Source organism: Triturus cristatus, chromosome 3_2 (genome assembly GCF_964204655.1).
Source record: "Triturus cristatus chromosome 3_2, aTriCri1.1, whole genome shotgun sequence".
NCBI lineage: Eukaryota > Metazoa > Chordata > Amphibia > Caudata > Salamandridae > Triturus > Triturus cristatus.
In genome coordinates, this window is record NC_140584.1 from 1,222,998,537 (window position 1) to 1,223,016,689 (window position 18,153).

At 45.0% G+C, this 18,153-nt stretch overlaps 1 protein-coding gene across 5 annotated transcripts in view; it reads right to left on the bottom strand.

The window, feature by feature from the left end:
• Positions 1–18,153, bottom strand: part of LOC146859510 (CD5 antigen-like) — a 956,076-nt gene that overhangs the window by 204,878 nt on the left and 733,045 nt on the right. For all 5 annotated transcript variants that reach the window (XM_085650220.1, XM_085650222.1, XM_085650223.1 and 2 more), the window contains one exon: positions 11,215–11,247. In XM_085650220.1, the coding sequence (XP_085506346.1) occupies positions 11,215–11,247 (33 nt within the window). The remainder of the gene's footprint in view (positions 1–11,214; positions 11,248–18,153) is intronic.

Consider the following 18,153-nt stretch of genomic DNA (forward strand, 5'->3'; position numbering starts at 1 on the left):
CTCTGCGATCCCTGGTCTGTCAACTGGTGGGTCCCTGTGAAGGAAACTTTAATTCTAATTGGGCTTACCTGGTTGCTTCAGATGTGCCCTGACTCTCCATTGCTTGGGGAGTCCCCAGGACCTTGATGGTCCGCACCGAAGCATCATTTCTCTTCCTGCATGTGTTGCTGTTGCCAAGGCTTGTTGGGCTCAATCCGAGCACTGACATCGCAGCACTCAACATCCTTTGTGGGACAGCTCGAATCCAGATTCTGGTTGTCGTTAACACCTCCTGGTCCTCGTGGGTGCAGAGTCAAGCTTCACCTCTTTGCACCTGAAACACCTGACATCGGTGGGCATTCGTCTATCGTGCCCCTGGTCACTGGCAAGTGACCCAGACTCTGTCCCCTCTGCTTAAAGGTCCTTCTGAACTTCAATCCAGGCTTGGATCATCCCAGACACTTCTCTTCTTCCTGGCAGCAGCACTTTGCAGCAGATCGCCATTGAAATCAAGGACGGTTCCAGACACCATTTGACACCTATGCACCCTGTTTCCCTGGTGAGGTAACTTGAGTACTCTGGTTCTCCTGTGGATGTTGGCCCTAGTACCCCCTAAGTCTAAAGGGGTTTGCTCAAAGTCCTCTCCTAACTGTCCTAAACTTGTAAAATTCCAACCGCGACTTTCCCCTTGGAATAGAACAGGAGCTCGCAGCTGTGTTCTCACACTGCAAGTGTCCCCCGTGGGTCCCCTGTGTCACTACCTTGGGTGGTTCCTTGGGGTGCCAGCGATTCTACGTGCTCTAGTAACTGTGTTTAGTCAAGACTTGGTTCTTATGTCACTCTCTCAATATATGGTTTGGTCCCGCCCTGGGGCCCAGTGTATATTCTGTATTTGTTGTTGTTTTAGAACTGTATTATTGTGTATCTTGGACTCTAATCTCATAAAGAGGTTAGTAGAGAGTGCTTAGAAATAAATACATATATTTTATATATACCTTGTGTGGTTCTCCTTTCACTTAGTAATTCAAGAGGTTATAATCTGGTAAACCAAGCTGCTTTAAACTCCTTTAAGCCTTAGTCTGAAGGGTGCTCTCCATAGCTACCACTAGGTTAGCTTTCAATAAAGGTTGCCTTTAAACCTATTCATCAATAAGGGTTGCTTGTACTGGTACAAGGTGCCCACTATAACTCGTGGACAGCAGGTACCAGGCCATCTTCTCACGGTGCCAATGACAGGTAAGTGCCTAACATTCAACATTGACACATCATATTTTTTCTCGCAATGTGGGTAACTGTGGATTTTTGAGCTTGGAATTTGGACCCTTGCTCAACCAGCACCTAAGGGAAACCCAGTAAACCTACACATTTTGAAAACTAGACACCCAGGAATTACAGGGTGGTGTACCTTGTGTGGCACTCACCAGGTTTTCTTACCCAAAATTCCCAAAATGGTCTGCAAACTTCACCCATTCCTAAAATCACACATTTGTCTTACATTTCTGTGATGGAAACTTCCAAAATCAATTGGAATCCACCACATTCCTAACACCCAGTAATGCCACACATGTCCAAAACAAATGCTGCCCAAGTTGTGTGGCTGGGCCTAGTGCCACAACAGGAATAACTCAAATGAAGGTCAAAGGAAGTTGCAGACATTGTGGGTAAGAAAACCTTGTTGGATCCATGCACGACACACCACCCTGAAATCCCATGGGTGTCTAGTTTTTAAAAAGGTCTGTGGTTGGTAAGCACGGCCACAAATAATATTTGGGACGGTGCCTACCATACACCAGCTACCCATATTGTTGATCTTTTTACATACTTTAGGGTGTTATGTGTGGCGGTCTCTTGGCTCACTCACACAAGTGGGGTACTGTTGTGATCGGGAGACAGTTGGGAACCCGAAGTGGTAGGAAATTTGTGGATGACTATAGATTCTTAACTTTCTTGCACAGAAATTTGAGGAGAATGTGTGTGTTTTTTTGCCAAACTTTGAGGTTTGCAATGGTGTCTGTCATAAGGGCCAGTGAAGATAGGACAATGGGCCACACAGCATGACCTCTGATACCCAAGGGAGATGTATAATTGTTGGTTGTTTTTGCAACCCACTAATTTCGATGAGACACTTTTTCATTAGAACGACACAATAAAAAATTAATTCACTCACTCAATGCATAGACATCAACCGTCAAACTGGGTGTTGCAGGTTATGCTAGAGATGTCAACTGGGATGGGGAAATTTGAGAATTGGAGGAATCTTTACTCCCCAAAGGGTAAGGAACCCTTAACTCCATAGCCCCGAAAGAGTAAAAACACATTTGACCAATTGTTATCTTGGCCTATCTCTTAGCTCTTTAGTACTGATTTGAATCACATACATTATGAAAGGCTCCCAGAGCTGTTTCAGGATGGAATGTATGGACAGTGTTAATTCTCCTCCAGTCATCATTGGCAACAGACTGTGAACCTACATAAAGGCCATAACCCAACTAGCAGCTCAAGAGAAAAAAGTATTGACCAGCTGCTCCCGCACCTGCATACCCTGCCCTCTGTTTGCAACAACACCCCAGTTTCCTGGATTTTGATGTTGGTGACAATCTTTTGGAGGTGGGTGAGGACCGTCTCAAATCCCTCAAAGACACTCTCAATGTAGCTCATTACTTCTCTCTATTCCCCTCACATTTCATCCACATTTGCTGGCATTTGTCACCCAAGTTGCTTGTGTTCCCCACCCATTATGTACTCTAATGTATAGGTAAATGTTGCCACACTCTGCTGTTTTTATGTGAACTGCACACATGTGCATATGGAACAGGCGGACGCTTGAGATTGTAAATATTTGGCATTTTCTACTACTATTTGCAGTACTACAAATATACTACATGATGTGGTATCTGATTCAGGACCTATGTGCAATCTTGCACTCCCATTTGTCCCATCTCTTTCTGTGCGGAGTGCTCCGTCCGAAGTGTGGAGTCTATGACCCAAGAGCGGAGACTCCGGGGCCCAGATTCTCAGAGGTTTAGTGATGGGTTAGAGTTACTTTTTTAATGCTAACCCTTTGCTAAACCTTTCTGGGGATTAACAAACCAATGCTAATTAGTTGTAGCATTTGTTTGTATTGAAAACTAACGTCAAGGGAGCATTACATGGGTAGTGCATGGGCGTTCCCATGCAACCACCCATGCTTTTTGATGCTAAACCCTATCTACTAACAAATGAGTAGACAGGATTAAGTGGCAAAAATTAACGCCGCTGAAAAGCATGGCGTTAAAAGACAAAATGTTTTAATTTCTCCTTTATTTTCAACTTTGTATGCGTATTGCACTGTGCAGCACATACAAGGTAGAAAAAGCTGTGAAGTGTGTACCCTTCCAGTACAAAACCCATGCTGGACTCTGGCACTCACCCGAGCACTAAGCTTTGTGCCTGGTGCACGGCAGCATACATTAGCACGGCACTAAGGAAAGGGGAGGAGAGCGCCATATCTCTGTGAATATGGTGCTCTCCTGCTCTCTCCCGGTCACGCAACGCAGCACAGCGCAGCCTCTCTGGAGGCGGCGCTGCATTCCAGTTTTCAGAATATGGGCCCAAGTCTCCGCCACGAGTGGGGAGACTCAGCAGTCATAAAGATACTACTCGTAGATACCTTTGTGAAGACCAAAAAGTAGCAAAGTTACAACAAATTGTTAGTTTACCTTTGTGAATCAGGAGCAAAAATAACCTGATCCCAATTATAAAAACAGGTTGTACTTTTATCTTTCAATAAAATTCTTAACAGCAAAAGTCCACAGGGGTATTTGGAGACATGAATTTTCAAGGAAGTGATTAATCAATGCGTTTATTTCTCAGATGCAGTAAAGCCTTGAAATGGACCGAGATCGCTGTAAAAATGCTGAGCTTTAATAAAGTTTTAAACGACCATGCAATCACACTTGCCATAAAGTCTGGATGCACAGTTACCTTGCCAGCACGTTTAGGGTCTCTAAATCCATCATGGATCAGGTCACAAAGGGCCATAAGGTCTGGATGAACTGTTACCATCCCAGCACACTTGGGGTAACAATGGGGCATATCAACAACACCTGGCGATAATTATCGCTCAGCGCTCTTAGCGTGAGGATAATTATCGCCGGCTAGCGTGAATTTTTATCGCTGAGATAGCGTGCTATTAGCAACGCTTATCTCAATAGCGATAAAAATCCTCACGCTAACAGGCTAACGTGAGAGTATCGCTGGAAACCCAGCGATAATCTCACGTTACTTTGTTGATAGGGACAGACAAACTTAGCCATGATATCCTCCTTCCATAGGATATCATGGCTAAGTCTGAAAATTAGCAGACGTAAAAAAGCAGCGTTAACCGCGGTTAGCGCTGCTTTTTTTGTCTCTAACTGGGTTAGCGATATTCTTGATAATAGGAGAAATGTCGCTTAGCGACATTTCTCCTATTATTTTACTCTGAAACGCCCCCTTTGCATCTCATTAGAGATGCAAGGGGAAGCGTAGAGTAAAAGGGTGCTAACATGCAAATTTGCGTGTTAGCACCCTGTTGTTGATAGGGTGCTAGTTTTATCTCTGCTTTTTTGGCTTTTAAAGCCAAAAAAGCAGAGATAAAGCCCTTGTTGATTTGCCCCTAAATCCATAATGGTTCTGGTCGCAGAGGGCCATAAGGTCTGGATGTACTGTTACCATCCCAGCTCGCTTGGGGTCACTAAATCCATCATGGTTCTGGTCGCAGAGGGCCATAAGGTCTGGATGCACTGTTATCATCCCAGCACGCTTGGGGTCACTAAATCCATCATGGTTCCGGTCGCAGAGGGCCATAAGGTCTGGATGCACAGTTACCCTGCCATCAAATCAGTCTCCAGTTGAGGTCCAGGCTCTATGGGTGAACTACCATAGGCTTTAATGGACTGATCCTAATGCAAGGGATGGAGGACCCTGAAGATGCTCAAGGATGCTGAGGATGCTGAGCTGGTGATAAGGGGAATCATTGGAGTGGTCCTGATGCAAGGGATACAGGATGCTGAATATGCTCAAGGATACTGAGGATGCTGAGCTGATGAGAGGGATTATCTTGGGGCCACTGATCAGTCCACAAACACAGTGATAAGACCTCAGCCACAGGGTTCGATGTCTGGGTGAAGCCCAGACAAAAAACTGTTGCCACTGGTCTACTGGTCTCCACTTACAGCGCATCCAGTGGTTCCCTTTAACTAATGGTAACATACTTGCTGTGTGAGCACACTGCATTCTGATGACTCTCCCAACCAACGAGTGTACTTAGGCCAGCTGTTACAGTTTCCCTTCCAACGCTAAATTTACCGCCAGAGGCATGCCCACTAGTTGTCATTCTGGCTGGGGCTCCAGAACTTAAAGATGATCAGAAGGAGTCCCATCAGGAATTAAAAAACAAGGTTATCCACTGGTTGGGCTGTCATAAACCCTTGCCACATGGGAAAGACGGAGAGATTCTTCTAGTGAGAAGGGTGAATTGGCTCGGAAATAGGCATAAAGATATCCCAGGAAACTGCATAATTATTAATTTTAGGGATAGCAGTGTAGTTAAACACATTCTCAGAGAGGATACAGTGGTAAACAGTAGGATTATAAAACCGTTACCCTTGGACTACTTCTATCCCCGCCAAAACGCCCCATAGATAGGAAGTCAACATGAGGGCGGTCAATGGGAGTTAACCCGTTTAAACCCTCACGAAATTCAGGATTGCCAGGGAGAAAGGCTGAGGCTGCGGGAAGCCGACCAGGCTAGGTGGGAAAACAGGGGGAAAACAGGTTTGCCCCCCTTATGTCCCTAGAGGATAATGATTGACTAACCCATTCCGAGTTGACAATGTTATATCAATGTAAGGACGGGAAGGTCAATAAGCTGGGAGATAGGGTGGACGAACTGACCATTGTACAGGTTGCACCCATAGTAGGTAATTGCCAAATGAACTACTTAGATCAGTTGGTATTGCCCCCAGAAACAAGAGAGGCTGACTCAGCCGACCAGTTAAATGCTCCCAGTGGCGATATGCCAGGCATTCATAGAGTGGTAAGGGAGTTAGATGAAGGCGGGATACCCCAGGGTCTGGAGGGTACAAGAGAGGAGTTAAGGGTGACAGGAGATTCAGACAGGATACAAGCCACTTTCCAAAAAATGGACCAGGTAAGGAAGCCAGAGGGTGGTTTAAATGTCATCTCCTGGAACACGGCTGGCCTGGCAAGCAAGTTCCATATCCAGGAGTGGAGAGAATACATCACCGAATTTGAGGTAATAGGCCTCCAGGAAACCTGGGTAACTGAAAATAGCCCTTTTCACATACAGGGCTTTAAATGTTTTTTTACCCCAGCCCTAAAATCAAGCTCTGGCAGAGCCATGGGGGGTTTATCCCTATACGTGGACTTAAGGGTAAAAGGCAAGTAGATAAACATACCAAGCCCATCTCGTAATGTACAGGCCGTAAGGTTTGAGGGGCAGGGACTTGGCCTGATATTACTCAACATATATAACCCGGGTGAAGTTAATGAGGAAGATGATATTGTGGGAACATTAGATACCTTATTGAGTAAGGACCACCCACATGCAAATGGAGCAATGTATCCACATTACATAATTATGGGTGATCTAAATACCCACTTATGCTCCTTCTTGCTTCCAACAAACTCAGACTGGTCGCGCTGTCCTTCGGTTAAGGGGCCTCATTTTGCCCATACAACAGCAGGCAGAGACCTGAGCAAACTCCTGAGTAGTCACAACATGGAACATACCATGGACACGATGGCTATGGAAAGCGACGGCTCCCTTCCCCCGACCTTTAAAGGTAGAGGGTGCTCGTCAATCATCGACTATTTTTTGGTTTCTAGATCCCTTAAGCGCCTGATTATAGTTGTTGGAATAGAGTGGAATCCATTCAGCGATCACAACCCTTTAATAATGAAATTGCAGTATCAGGCAGTAGCCAGGATAGGCACAGTGGACGGGGTCTTTGAGAGGGCGACAGACCAAGGAAGGCGGCTCAGGTGGGCTAAGATTGAGGGTGCAGCATTCTATAGAGACCTGATTGAGCAAGGGAAACAACCAATTGAAGATTGTCTTGATCTAGCAACTGAGGGTCCTCAACTATTGAGCGCATTTGGGAAGATCACCAGCCTGGTGGATAAGCTTTTGACAACACGATCTGTAAAAAGAATCCCAATTCAACCCAAATGGTTCGATAGTGATTGCTCTCGTGCCCTCAGAGAGCTAAAAAGTTGTTTAAAACAAAAGCCCAGGAACAAAGATAGGGTCACACAGTGTAGAGCAAAATACAAGGCTGTAACCAAAAGAAGGAAACTAGTTCTACAGGGGGAAGTGTGGGCTGACCTAAGGGAAGCGGCTGAAAGTAGGGATCTCTCAAAAACTTGGAGTATTATTAACAAACCCTGCTTTCATGATAGCCACACACCAGAAATCAGCGCAAATATCCTCCCGGAGAAGTGGGTCGCACATTTTAAGAGTCTGTACAATCACGAGAAGACGGCCACTGTCATCGAGGAAGATGTTACATCACAGAATCAGATGGTCGAGTTCACCCTAGCTGAAATCACCACAGGAATCGAGGGCCTATCAAAAAATAAGGCTCCAGGCCTCGACGGGGTCCGCCCTGACCTGTTTATCAGCAATGTGGAGTTGTGGGCCCCTTTAATGACCAGGGTAATAAATGTAGCAATCATGTTCGGCCTGCCGCGATCATGGTCAACTGCTACCATTATCACCATCTTCAAGAAGGGTAAGAGGGATAACCCCCAGTGCTACCGGCCCATTTCTCTGATCGACGCCTCTGCTAAGATCCTGGGAAGGGTAATCCTGAACAGATTAATTGAATGGACCGAGGAGAATGATATCGTCTCGGACATCCAATATGGATTTAGATCTGGCAGATCAACTAGTGATTAATGTCTTAATTTATACATGCTAGTCGCCAAGTACACCATAACAAGTAAAAAATCCATATATTTAGGATTCATGGACTTGGCGGCTGCCTTTGATCATGTAAATAGGGAGAAATTGTGGCTAATGATGACCCAACTTGGTATTGATCAGGGATTGATTACCATTCTCAGGGAGCTACACAGAGATACCACAGCCAGGGTACGCTATAACAATGAAGGGGGCCTCACTGAAGCTTTTGTGTGCTCAAGTGGGGTAAGACAAGGGTGCATTCTTGCGCCCTTTTTATTTTCCCTTTATATTAACAAGCTAGAGCAGACCCTGATTGCTTTAAATACTGATTGCCCGAGAATCGGTACGCGTCAAATCCCAGTTTTACTATATGCCGACGACGCCGTATTGTTAGCCCGCACCCCGAAAAGCTTACAGATTCTAATCAATGGCTTTGTGAAGTTCATGGGAACCCTAGATCTCTCTGTAAACTTGGGCAAATCATTTGTGATGATGGCAGGGAAAAAATCACGGCCCACGTTTACACATAGAATTGAGTCTCACACACTGGAAAGAGTGCAACTCTTCTCCTACCTAGGGATATTGTTTGATGAGAGATTAAAATTCACATCCCTGGTAGAAGAGAGATGCGGGAAATTAATATCCTCAAATGGCGCAGTGATCAGTTATGGGAGCAGACTAGGTAGATGGTCCCCAGAACAAGTATTGCATTTGTATAATTCCATCTGTTGTTCCAAAGTTCTGTATGGAGCTGAAGTCTGGGGCTTTGTAAATATAACACAACTACAGCGGGAGGAAAATAAAATATTCCGGTCCATACTCAAAATCCCGCAGAGTGCCCCAGCCATCATCGCCCATAGAGAGCTAGGGAGGCCATACATCGAAGACACGGTTAAGCTCAGACCGATCCTGGCGTGGCTCAATATTTGGTTAAACACAGAAGCTAAGTTAAGTAGACTAATACTGAGCGATTGTCTAGGAAGAGAGAAATGCATGAAGATACCCTGGTTCAAATATGTTATGGCTACTTTAGAGAAGTTGGGTCACATAGAACTTTTTACCAACCCATCAGTGATCAGAGCCCAGGACAAACCAATGGTAAAAAGTTTGTTTGTGGCCCAAAGAAACACAACTAGAATGATGGAAGAAGGGTCTAAAAGGTCAGTGAATTTGCACAGTCACATCAAGACTACAGTGGGAATGGAACCCTATCTCTGTTTAATGCATAGTGCACAGGATAGATTTTTAATATCCCATTTTAGGCTCAATCTTTACCCTATTTATTGGCGGACCCACAAGGTTACATTGTACCGATTGAGCAGAAGGGTGCCTGCGGCTGCGACAATCGGTCTCCGCAGGACACCCTTCATTTTATATTCTTTTGTTCTTAATATTCCATACCCAGGCGAAGTTTTTTAATTGATATCCTGAAAAGGGCTAATTTGACTCAGGCAAACTCAGCATTATTGTTCTTACAAAGGGCAGCTGACCCACTGACTTTGTGCTGTATTCTGAATTTCATCAAAGTAGCACTGAGACTAAGATCAACCAAAGGTCAGGTTTAAACTGCGTCCGTTAAGAAGTTGTGTATCTGTCAGGTGATACGACTGTTTTTATCCTGTTTTATTCTCATCAAACGTTCTTACTTGATTGATTTAATTGCTTTAAAAAAAAAAAAGATTCTGTATTGTGTACATGTGCTTTTATGGTGTTTTTAACATCCGAATAAAGAACTATTGATTGATTGACTCTCCCAGGTATATCATACTCGGGTGCAACTTCTGAGCGGTTGGGACTCTGTCTCCCAAGCTAAACGTCGGCACGCAAAGGTGATCAGGCGACTTTGGCTACCAACTCACAAAGGCAGGCTTCTTCAGCTTCTGTGGCCTTGTACAAATAACTGGACGTCAGACAACTGACTCTTGGAGTCACATCTCCAGTCTGGGCCTTGGGAATTACTTTTCTTTGCGTAGGTCACAGGCACGGTTCTCTCTTTGCTGGCCCAAGGAGCAGCAGGTGCAGCTCAGTCTTTTGTACAGTCTCTCTTTGCCGGGTCCCGGGAACAGCAGAGCAGTCCTTCTTTGTTCCTTCCTCTAGTAGAGATGTGATCCAAGGTCTGGGTGCCACTTTTAAGCCCAGTTTGTTCCCTGGAGGGATGCAGCAATGACTGGCCAATAGGCTATTGGGTCACCTCCCACCTAGTGATCACTTCCTGTGAAGTGTGGCATGTGGCTAGCTCAAAATGCAACATTCTGTCCAGTCTAAGCATGTCAGAACCCCTATCTATTTGTGTGGCCTTCTCTAGCCCATCCCAAAGATGCGACTATCTGGAAGCCCAAAGAAAAGCAGTTTAGCAGTGGCTTCTCTCAGCCTGTCCCTGATGCCCCTGATGCCACTCTGTCTGCAAGGAACAAAAGAGAATCCCCTCTTGCTTGTTTCTCATCAAAGGTTGCTTTCCCTTTGAATTCAACTTTTGGGCTCACACCCTGTTTGGCCTTCCTGCCAGGGAGAGGTCACACCTCCTCCAATGTCAGGCCCCTTGTATTTCTTCCTGAGAGTCATTCATAGCTCCCCCCAGGAGGGCAGAAGGCTTTCTTGTGCCCGGCAACCATAAATGGTCACTGGATAACGGAGGGCAACAAAGTAATAACTTTCCAGAGTTGCTATATGTGAAAACGTTATATTAAATTCGAATTGAGCATCATGTCAGATTTAATGTAGCAATTATTGTGATGTCTTGAAGTATCAATGTTAGTAGTCCTATGCAGGAGTTAGCACTGTTGGGTTGTCAGCTGTGAGCCTGCACTCCCCAATGTGGCTACTAGCTTTTCCACAGCAAAATGCCAATTTGTAAAAACAACAATTTATAAAAACACGTCGAGTTAGAAGAGTGAAACTGTCCTACCCATCTGCAGTGATTGGTTCGGAGACATACATTTGCCTCATCAAAATCATGGTGACACAATAACTGCTGCAGCGCATGAGGGATACCTTAACTCACAGACCCTGAGTTCACTTGGTACCATATGCTGGGTACTCATAAGTAAGTTAACATATGCCAGTGGTGGTAGAGCTCCTCAGACAAAGACCTCACTGGCACTGAGTACACCTCACTCACCAGAGCCAAAAACCATCAGCATCAGTTCAAAACATTGGGGGTGATCATGCAAAAAGAGTTATTTCCCTACATGATATATATGAAATACATACACAAAGATCCTAATTAAAATACATGCTATATGAATTACATGTCTAATTATCTGCATACATTGTTAAAAATGCATTACCTTTGTAGATCTGGGGGCTCAATTTCCGATTCTCTGTAAAAAAAACAATTGAAGATAAGATCATTGATCTTTGTTTTAAATAGTAATAAAACTCCAAACAACAAATTGTACTATATCAGAAGCGGCATCACAGTGTGGTGAGACATGGAGGATACAGGCACACAGTCTGTGTTGATACGTTCCCAAGTTTGCACCACCAATTAAGTAGGTTTGAGGGTGAAAAGGAGCTTGTTCCTGAGTCTCAATCTATAAACAGAGAAAAGGCTCTGAGGGGATTCAGCCCCTGAGAAAGTATCCCTAGCTGTAAGCAGGTCCCACGGGAAGCATATGCTTGTAAGTACAGTTGCCCTCATTCACCTGAAGGAGGCATGCTTCATCATAGGGCGGTGCTCCTCGCCAGGCGGGCACTGCAATGCCTGGCGGGCCCCACAAGAGGGTTCTTTGTCGGAGATCTGTCAATAAATATGCCAATTGAGCACCGTAGAACAAGGAATGGTGTGTCCTGCAATGTGAGAAGATCGGTGAATGGTGTGAAGATAAAATCAACTGTCAACCAGATGCCAACAAAATATTTAATGTGATATCCCTGGTAGATCTTGACCTTAAAAAAGAAGGCAGAGACACTTAGGATACTATGGTCTGTGTCTCTTCAAGTGAGAGTGTAAATCTGTCACCTATAGACCGTCTAGCAAGCTCTGGTCTAAGTTATAGGTCAACATATTTCATCCCTAAGGTAGTCGTGGAGCGATCTGGGGCTATTTTGTCAGGGCCAACAGTATATGATGTGACCTAATCTTCTCAGTATAGTGAGGCGCTCTTTAACTCAAATGCGTGGGTGATAAGGTGGTGGCTAACATCTTATCACAACTTTCGAGCACTGTACTAATAAAGCACTTGTTTTAGGATAACCTGCTTAAAAATAAAATGAAAAGTGGATATATAAATGCACAAGATCAAAAATATCTGTTGAAAGTGCCATTAAAAAACTAACATGAGCGCACCCCCCCCCCCTCAATCTACCACTAGTAAAAGAGGTGTGTGCTGCCCCAACATAACCCATTCTGCCAAAGTGGTCGATGCAAACATGCTCATAGGTAAAGTCTACAGGCCGTGGATCCCATTGCGAGAGAAAGGTGGATACAGAATCCCCTCGGAACAGTATACTGGTATTTGACTTTGGTTGTTTGGTGGTGAGTGTATTCTGGACTGGTAATCTCCCCGTCCACTTTTTTGATAGATACAGATAAAGCCTGTTGATGTCCGTTTTCTCTGTAAGACTTTTGGATTTTCTGTCTGATCAGGAATGACATCCTCGTAGTTCATTCGAATCTGGAAACATTGAGTTAGAGGCCAGATAGCAGGGTTTACTTGAATGGAGAGTACTCAAGATCAAACTACAGACTGTGAAACGGATTCTGTCAGGGAGAGGGACCCAATGCAGTTCTTCCATTGTAAGGGAGTTTCTCTCAAAGTCTATTGGCGAAACAATATTTATGCTACTGACTGAAGAAAAGCTTTGATTGGTGTAAATTAGGGCCAGCAAGTACTGTGTTGCATCCGTCAATGTATGATAAGGCGAGTGCATGAAAATGTGGGGCACAAAATTTGAGGAAGAGAAAAAGGCTGGATTCTGCAGGACAGTGTGGGCTGGATCAATTCTCTTTGGCCTTTCCTTGATACGGTCTTTGAGGACAGAGCTCAGTGGCAAAGACCAAAAATGTAGGTCTTTGTCTGAGTTTCGATGATCTTTTTGCCAACTTTCAGGTCCCAATAATGCCAGATCTTAACATGCAGTGGTGTCAGCTAACATGACATTAAGGCATTTTTAAAGTCCACCATTGTTAAACATTCAAGTCAAGTTAGATTATGTGGAAAGCTGTAACTAGATTATTTTGTGACTACCATATAGTTCAAAAGGACAACTGGGTATGCTGATCCAAGGAAATATATTATGTGCCAGATGCACAAAGGGCCTCTGCATTCATGGTGAATGCCCCTCAGGAGGGGGTGAGTCTCTGCACTTGGGACTGAATCTCTGCAATGAGAATTCTCAAATTTGACATACAAGAAAAGAAAAGAAGTTAGGTCACGCAAAGGGTCGTCTTGCCGTTTTCCTAAACTCGGTTAAGAAGGATAAAATAGAAAAAGCTTCCACTTGAAAGAAACCAAATCCAAGCCACCTGTATATAAAACTGGAAATTATTCTAAAAAACAAATCGCTAATATGAATTAATGTATATGTCCATCCAACACCAAAAATGAAATGCAAAACAATCCAAGAAAGAATTTTTGCAATAGTCCAGATAATGCATAATAGTTCCTCTTTGTTCAGTAAGGACCTAATGGAGAAGAAAAATGCAATCCATAGGATAGCCAGAAAACAAAAAAGAATCCCCAAGACGATTCTGAAGGAAGGTTGGTATCAATTCATGATGGCTCTTATAGACGGACAAACAGAAAGCCAAGCAGAGCTAAATGAAACATATCATCCCAGGGCAGTCGACAAGAGGATAGCAACAAATATTGCATCAGTATTACCTCCCGAGAGGATAAATGAGTCATTATTATTTACCATAATACGACAAGGGAAGGCATGACAGTGCACCCGGCAAAACTCTCTTCCAGCTGCACCTTTTTGAAAGCAAAGGACAACTGTGAGGAAAGTGGTGTATTACATGGTGCAGTTGTGTGACGTCACCATGTAATATCCTCACAATACTATCTTGAGTCTAGTCAGGCTCATTTGTAAAACTATAGCCCAACCCTGAGTAGCTGTGACTATGAGCAGTAATGCTTCAACAAAAAAACAAGTGCAAAGAATTTGGAAGTACCAGAATAACCACTTGAAAAAGTCACACAACACATATTTTTATGAATTTGTAGAAAGTAAAAATTAAGAAAAACTACCAGAGATATGGATTTTTAAGTAAAACGTAAATGACTGCTTATCAGCAAGCATTGGCAACTACTGCAGTTAGCAGATACTTTGGATCACTTGTTAAAGAGTTGTGTTTGGGTACCGTGGCCCACTTTAGATGACCAACTCCAGCAGAAAACAAGCCAAGGTGACAAGTGAGGAGTAGTCGGACAGTTACCTGTCACCGGAGCCTTTTCAAGTCCAGTTCCAGCTCAAATGAAGAATCTCTGTAGACATGAATGGAATAGTTCTGATGCAAGGAATATAAGATGCTGAAGATGCCGTATGATGCTGAGGATAATGTGTAATCAAAAGTGATCGACCTGGTGCTACTCCTCGGTCCACAATCAGTGTGGAGTGACGTTCCCCACAGGGCTCAATGTCACTCAAAGTCCTGGTCAGGGCAGCAAATGTTCAGTTGTCACTGGACTACTGGTTTCTGGTCACAGCGAGCCCAGCAGTTCCTTTTGATGGGGGCGAGTGTCCTTCTTGGGCAACCAAACTTCACTCCAATGACTCTCCTGGGACCAGCAGACATAGGTTTAACTTTTGATTTTGGGTCTTGGTCTTGCAGGCTGCTCGTCGATAGTCAGTGGTGGTCGAGTGATTGTGGTTACTGACTTGCCAGGTGGGCTTCTTCAGCTTGTAATTGCCCTGCAGTGGGAACACAAAGTCAGCAAACTGACTCCTTGAGTCTCCTCTTCTGCCAGGTCCAGGGAACAGCACTGCAGTCCTTCATCAGTCCTCTTCCAAGTCCAGATGTGATCTGAGGCCTGGGTGCTAGGGGTGCCATATTAATGACCAGAAAATGCCCTTGGGGGATGAGGTGGTTACTAGCCAAAAGGCTACCTGGTCCCTTCCCTCCTGATGATGACTTCCTGCAATGTGTGGGAAATAGCTATCCCAGAGTGCACTTTTTTTGCCCACTCCCAAGATGGCCTAATACTTCTCTTAATGTGTGGAGCTTTGTAGCCCACCCAAGAGGTATGACTAAGTGTGGGCTGCAGACCCACGGGACAACTGTTTAGGCCACTTGGCACCAATCTCTGTCCCTGATGCTAACCTGCCTATCAGGACAAAAGATCAGCACCTCTTGTGTCTACCATTTGCCCTTCAAATGTGGCTTCCCTTACAATCTTACCCTGTGACTCTTCTTGCCAGGGACAGGTCATACCTCCTCCAAACGCAGGACTCTATTGTGGCTCCACTTGGAAGTCACTCTTCACCACACATCGAGGACAGCGAAAGACTGTCTTCAGGCCAGCATCTGCAAATGGTCACTGGGAAAACTTTGGGCAAAAGAATGGCAACATTCTAAAAGCTACTTTTATGTGGAAGTTACATTAAATTCGACCTGGGCATCAAGTTGGGTTTAAGGTAACGATTTGTTTCATACCTCGGTGTACCAAACTTAGCAGTCTCATTCACAATTTAGCACAGCTGACGAGTCAGCGTGTAACTCTGCACTCGCTAATGGGGTAACAAGCCTTTCCACAGTAAAAATGATGAATACATGTTCTATCTTTTAATTTACAGTACCCTGCCCTGGAATGTTTTTAGAGCCCTACCTTAGGGGGGGGGGGGAGGGGTATATATATATTATAAAAAGGAGGTCTGGGATTTTGTCATTAATTTAAATGGCAAAGTTGGGTTATCAGTTTCAAGCTGGTCTCTCAGCCTGCAGGTGCAGGCTAGGAGGCATGTTTGACCTTGCTGCTCTCAGGGTGGCACAACAAGTGCTGCAGCCCAGGAGCGACTCCTTAACTTACATGCACTGGGTACCCTTGGTAAGTTAACTTATGTCTATTGGATTTAAGCCAACCAAACATACACTTTAGGGCTCAGAGCATTGGCACTAAGTTCTGTTATGCAGTCCTCTGTGCACTCTCACAGTCAAAAAACCAGCAGTATCTGTCCAACACTTTCGGGTGGTCATGCAAAATGAGACCTTTCCGTACAGTAAGACAAGGCAAAGGCACCTAGTGCTCTCCTTAACTCTTTAACTACTGAAGAACAGCGCAGGTAATACAAAAAACCTAGAAACTATTTATTAAAAAGGAGACCAAAAGAACCTAGCAAACTGTAAGCTTAACACCTAGTTAGATATTGAGGCAAAACATTTTTTAAAGTGCATTTTACAAGATCTGGATGGTCGGGCTGAAAAACAATCTCTGAACCCGTTTGCTCAGACCGCCTTTCGTCATGACTCAGGTGCAGAACTCACTATACTAGTGGGAAAACTCATTGGAACAAAGTCATCATTACACTCAAAATTTAGAGATTTCAAAGCGGCCTTTGACAAGGTCCAGCATAATATTCTGTGGTAAAAACTGCAACAATGCAATATTCCGGCACCACTGCTGAATGCCATTCAGATAGCCTACATGATGATAGCTGGTACAACACTGACCTCAAGAAATCCAAGAGAGCTTGTAAACAGCTTGAAAGGAAATGGAAAATCACCAGAGGAACCACCAAAATAAACACCTACAAGGCCGTACTTAGATACTATCACCATCAAGTCAAAAAGACCCTGAACCTGAGAATCAAATCTAGCTCCAACCGTGGCAAGGGACTTTTTTCCATTGTCAAGAAATTAACCAACCCAACAGCTGTGACCAACGCCATCACACATACAGAAGAACTCTGCTTCAACCTCTCTGACTTCTTCCACGAAAAAATCACCAAGGTCTATAGCAACTTTGACCCCCAGCCACCCCTCATCGACTTGCCCAGCCTGCTAACCTCTTTGACCAAAGACCACCAACTGACAACATGGAACATTCTATCTATCGAGAACACTGCAGCAATACAGAAGACAGTCAACTCAGGGGTGCCTACAGAACCCTGCCTCCACCATGACTGCAACCTGGGAAGAGCCATGAACAGCACTGCACTCACTTCAATCATTAATACCTCCCTCAAGACAGTCACTTTCCCTGATAGCCGGAAACATGACAATGTCACCACCATCCTTGAAAACCTTCAGCCGACTCCGATGTACTCAGTAATTAGCGAACCATCTTGCAGCTCCCCTTCCCAGCCAAAGTCATTGAGAAGAACATCAACAACTCTCTCATAACCTAGAACACCACAAGCTCTGTACGACTCACGATCAGGAATTGAAAACAACCACAGCACTGAACCAGTCCTCATTCCTGCCACAGATAACATCCACATCATCCTCTGCCATAGAGAGACCGCCACCCTCATCCTCCTCAACCTCTCCGCCGCTTTCAACACCATCCTCCACCACACTTTCAATGCTAGACTACACACAGCAGTAATACAAGTAGGGTGGGTAGAGCTGGAGGAGTTTCACTCCAAGGAATTCCACGGAGTTACATGAAAACTCAGCAAGATTCTTCAGAGCTCCGCAAACGGGTGGAAATTGGCACATCGCACTACTGGCAATGATTTTTAGTTCAGGGAGCTTGTTCCACACAGCAAAATCAGTGAGAATGTCACCACTTGGCACACCAGAGGGTGCTGCTTCTTTACTGCATATGGAGTAGATTTTCCACTGAAGCAGCAGCTTTCTCACCGCAAACAGTTGTGACTGCTCGCATTGAGGAAATATTGTCAGGTGCCCTCCCAACAGCCGGAAATCAAGCTAGGGAATGGCAGTTCTCACTCACACTCACCAACTTACCACTGGCAAGCCACGCATGAGAAAAAACTCTGCCTTACAGCAGTTGGCAGAGTTTTGCAATAACTCGGGGTTATAATTAGGGGTGGGCAGAAAACTACGCTCCGTCAGCGTAGCAGATAAAGCCAGCCACTCCTGCACACCGGCCCGGTCCCTGCTTCTGATAGCAGCCAGGCCGGAGAGAGCCTCCCTGGGCCCCGGTGGACCCCTGTTTCCAGCACCCAGACCCTCGGCTGTCTTGCAGGACAGGGGGCTCACGCACCCCGGGGCCCGCCAGACAGAGCACGAGCCCCGGGCCTGGTCCCAGCTTCAGAACCCTAGCCAGGCCGGTGAGAGCCTCCCTGGGCCCCGGTGGACACCCTTCCCCAGCGCA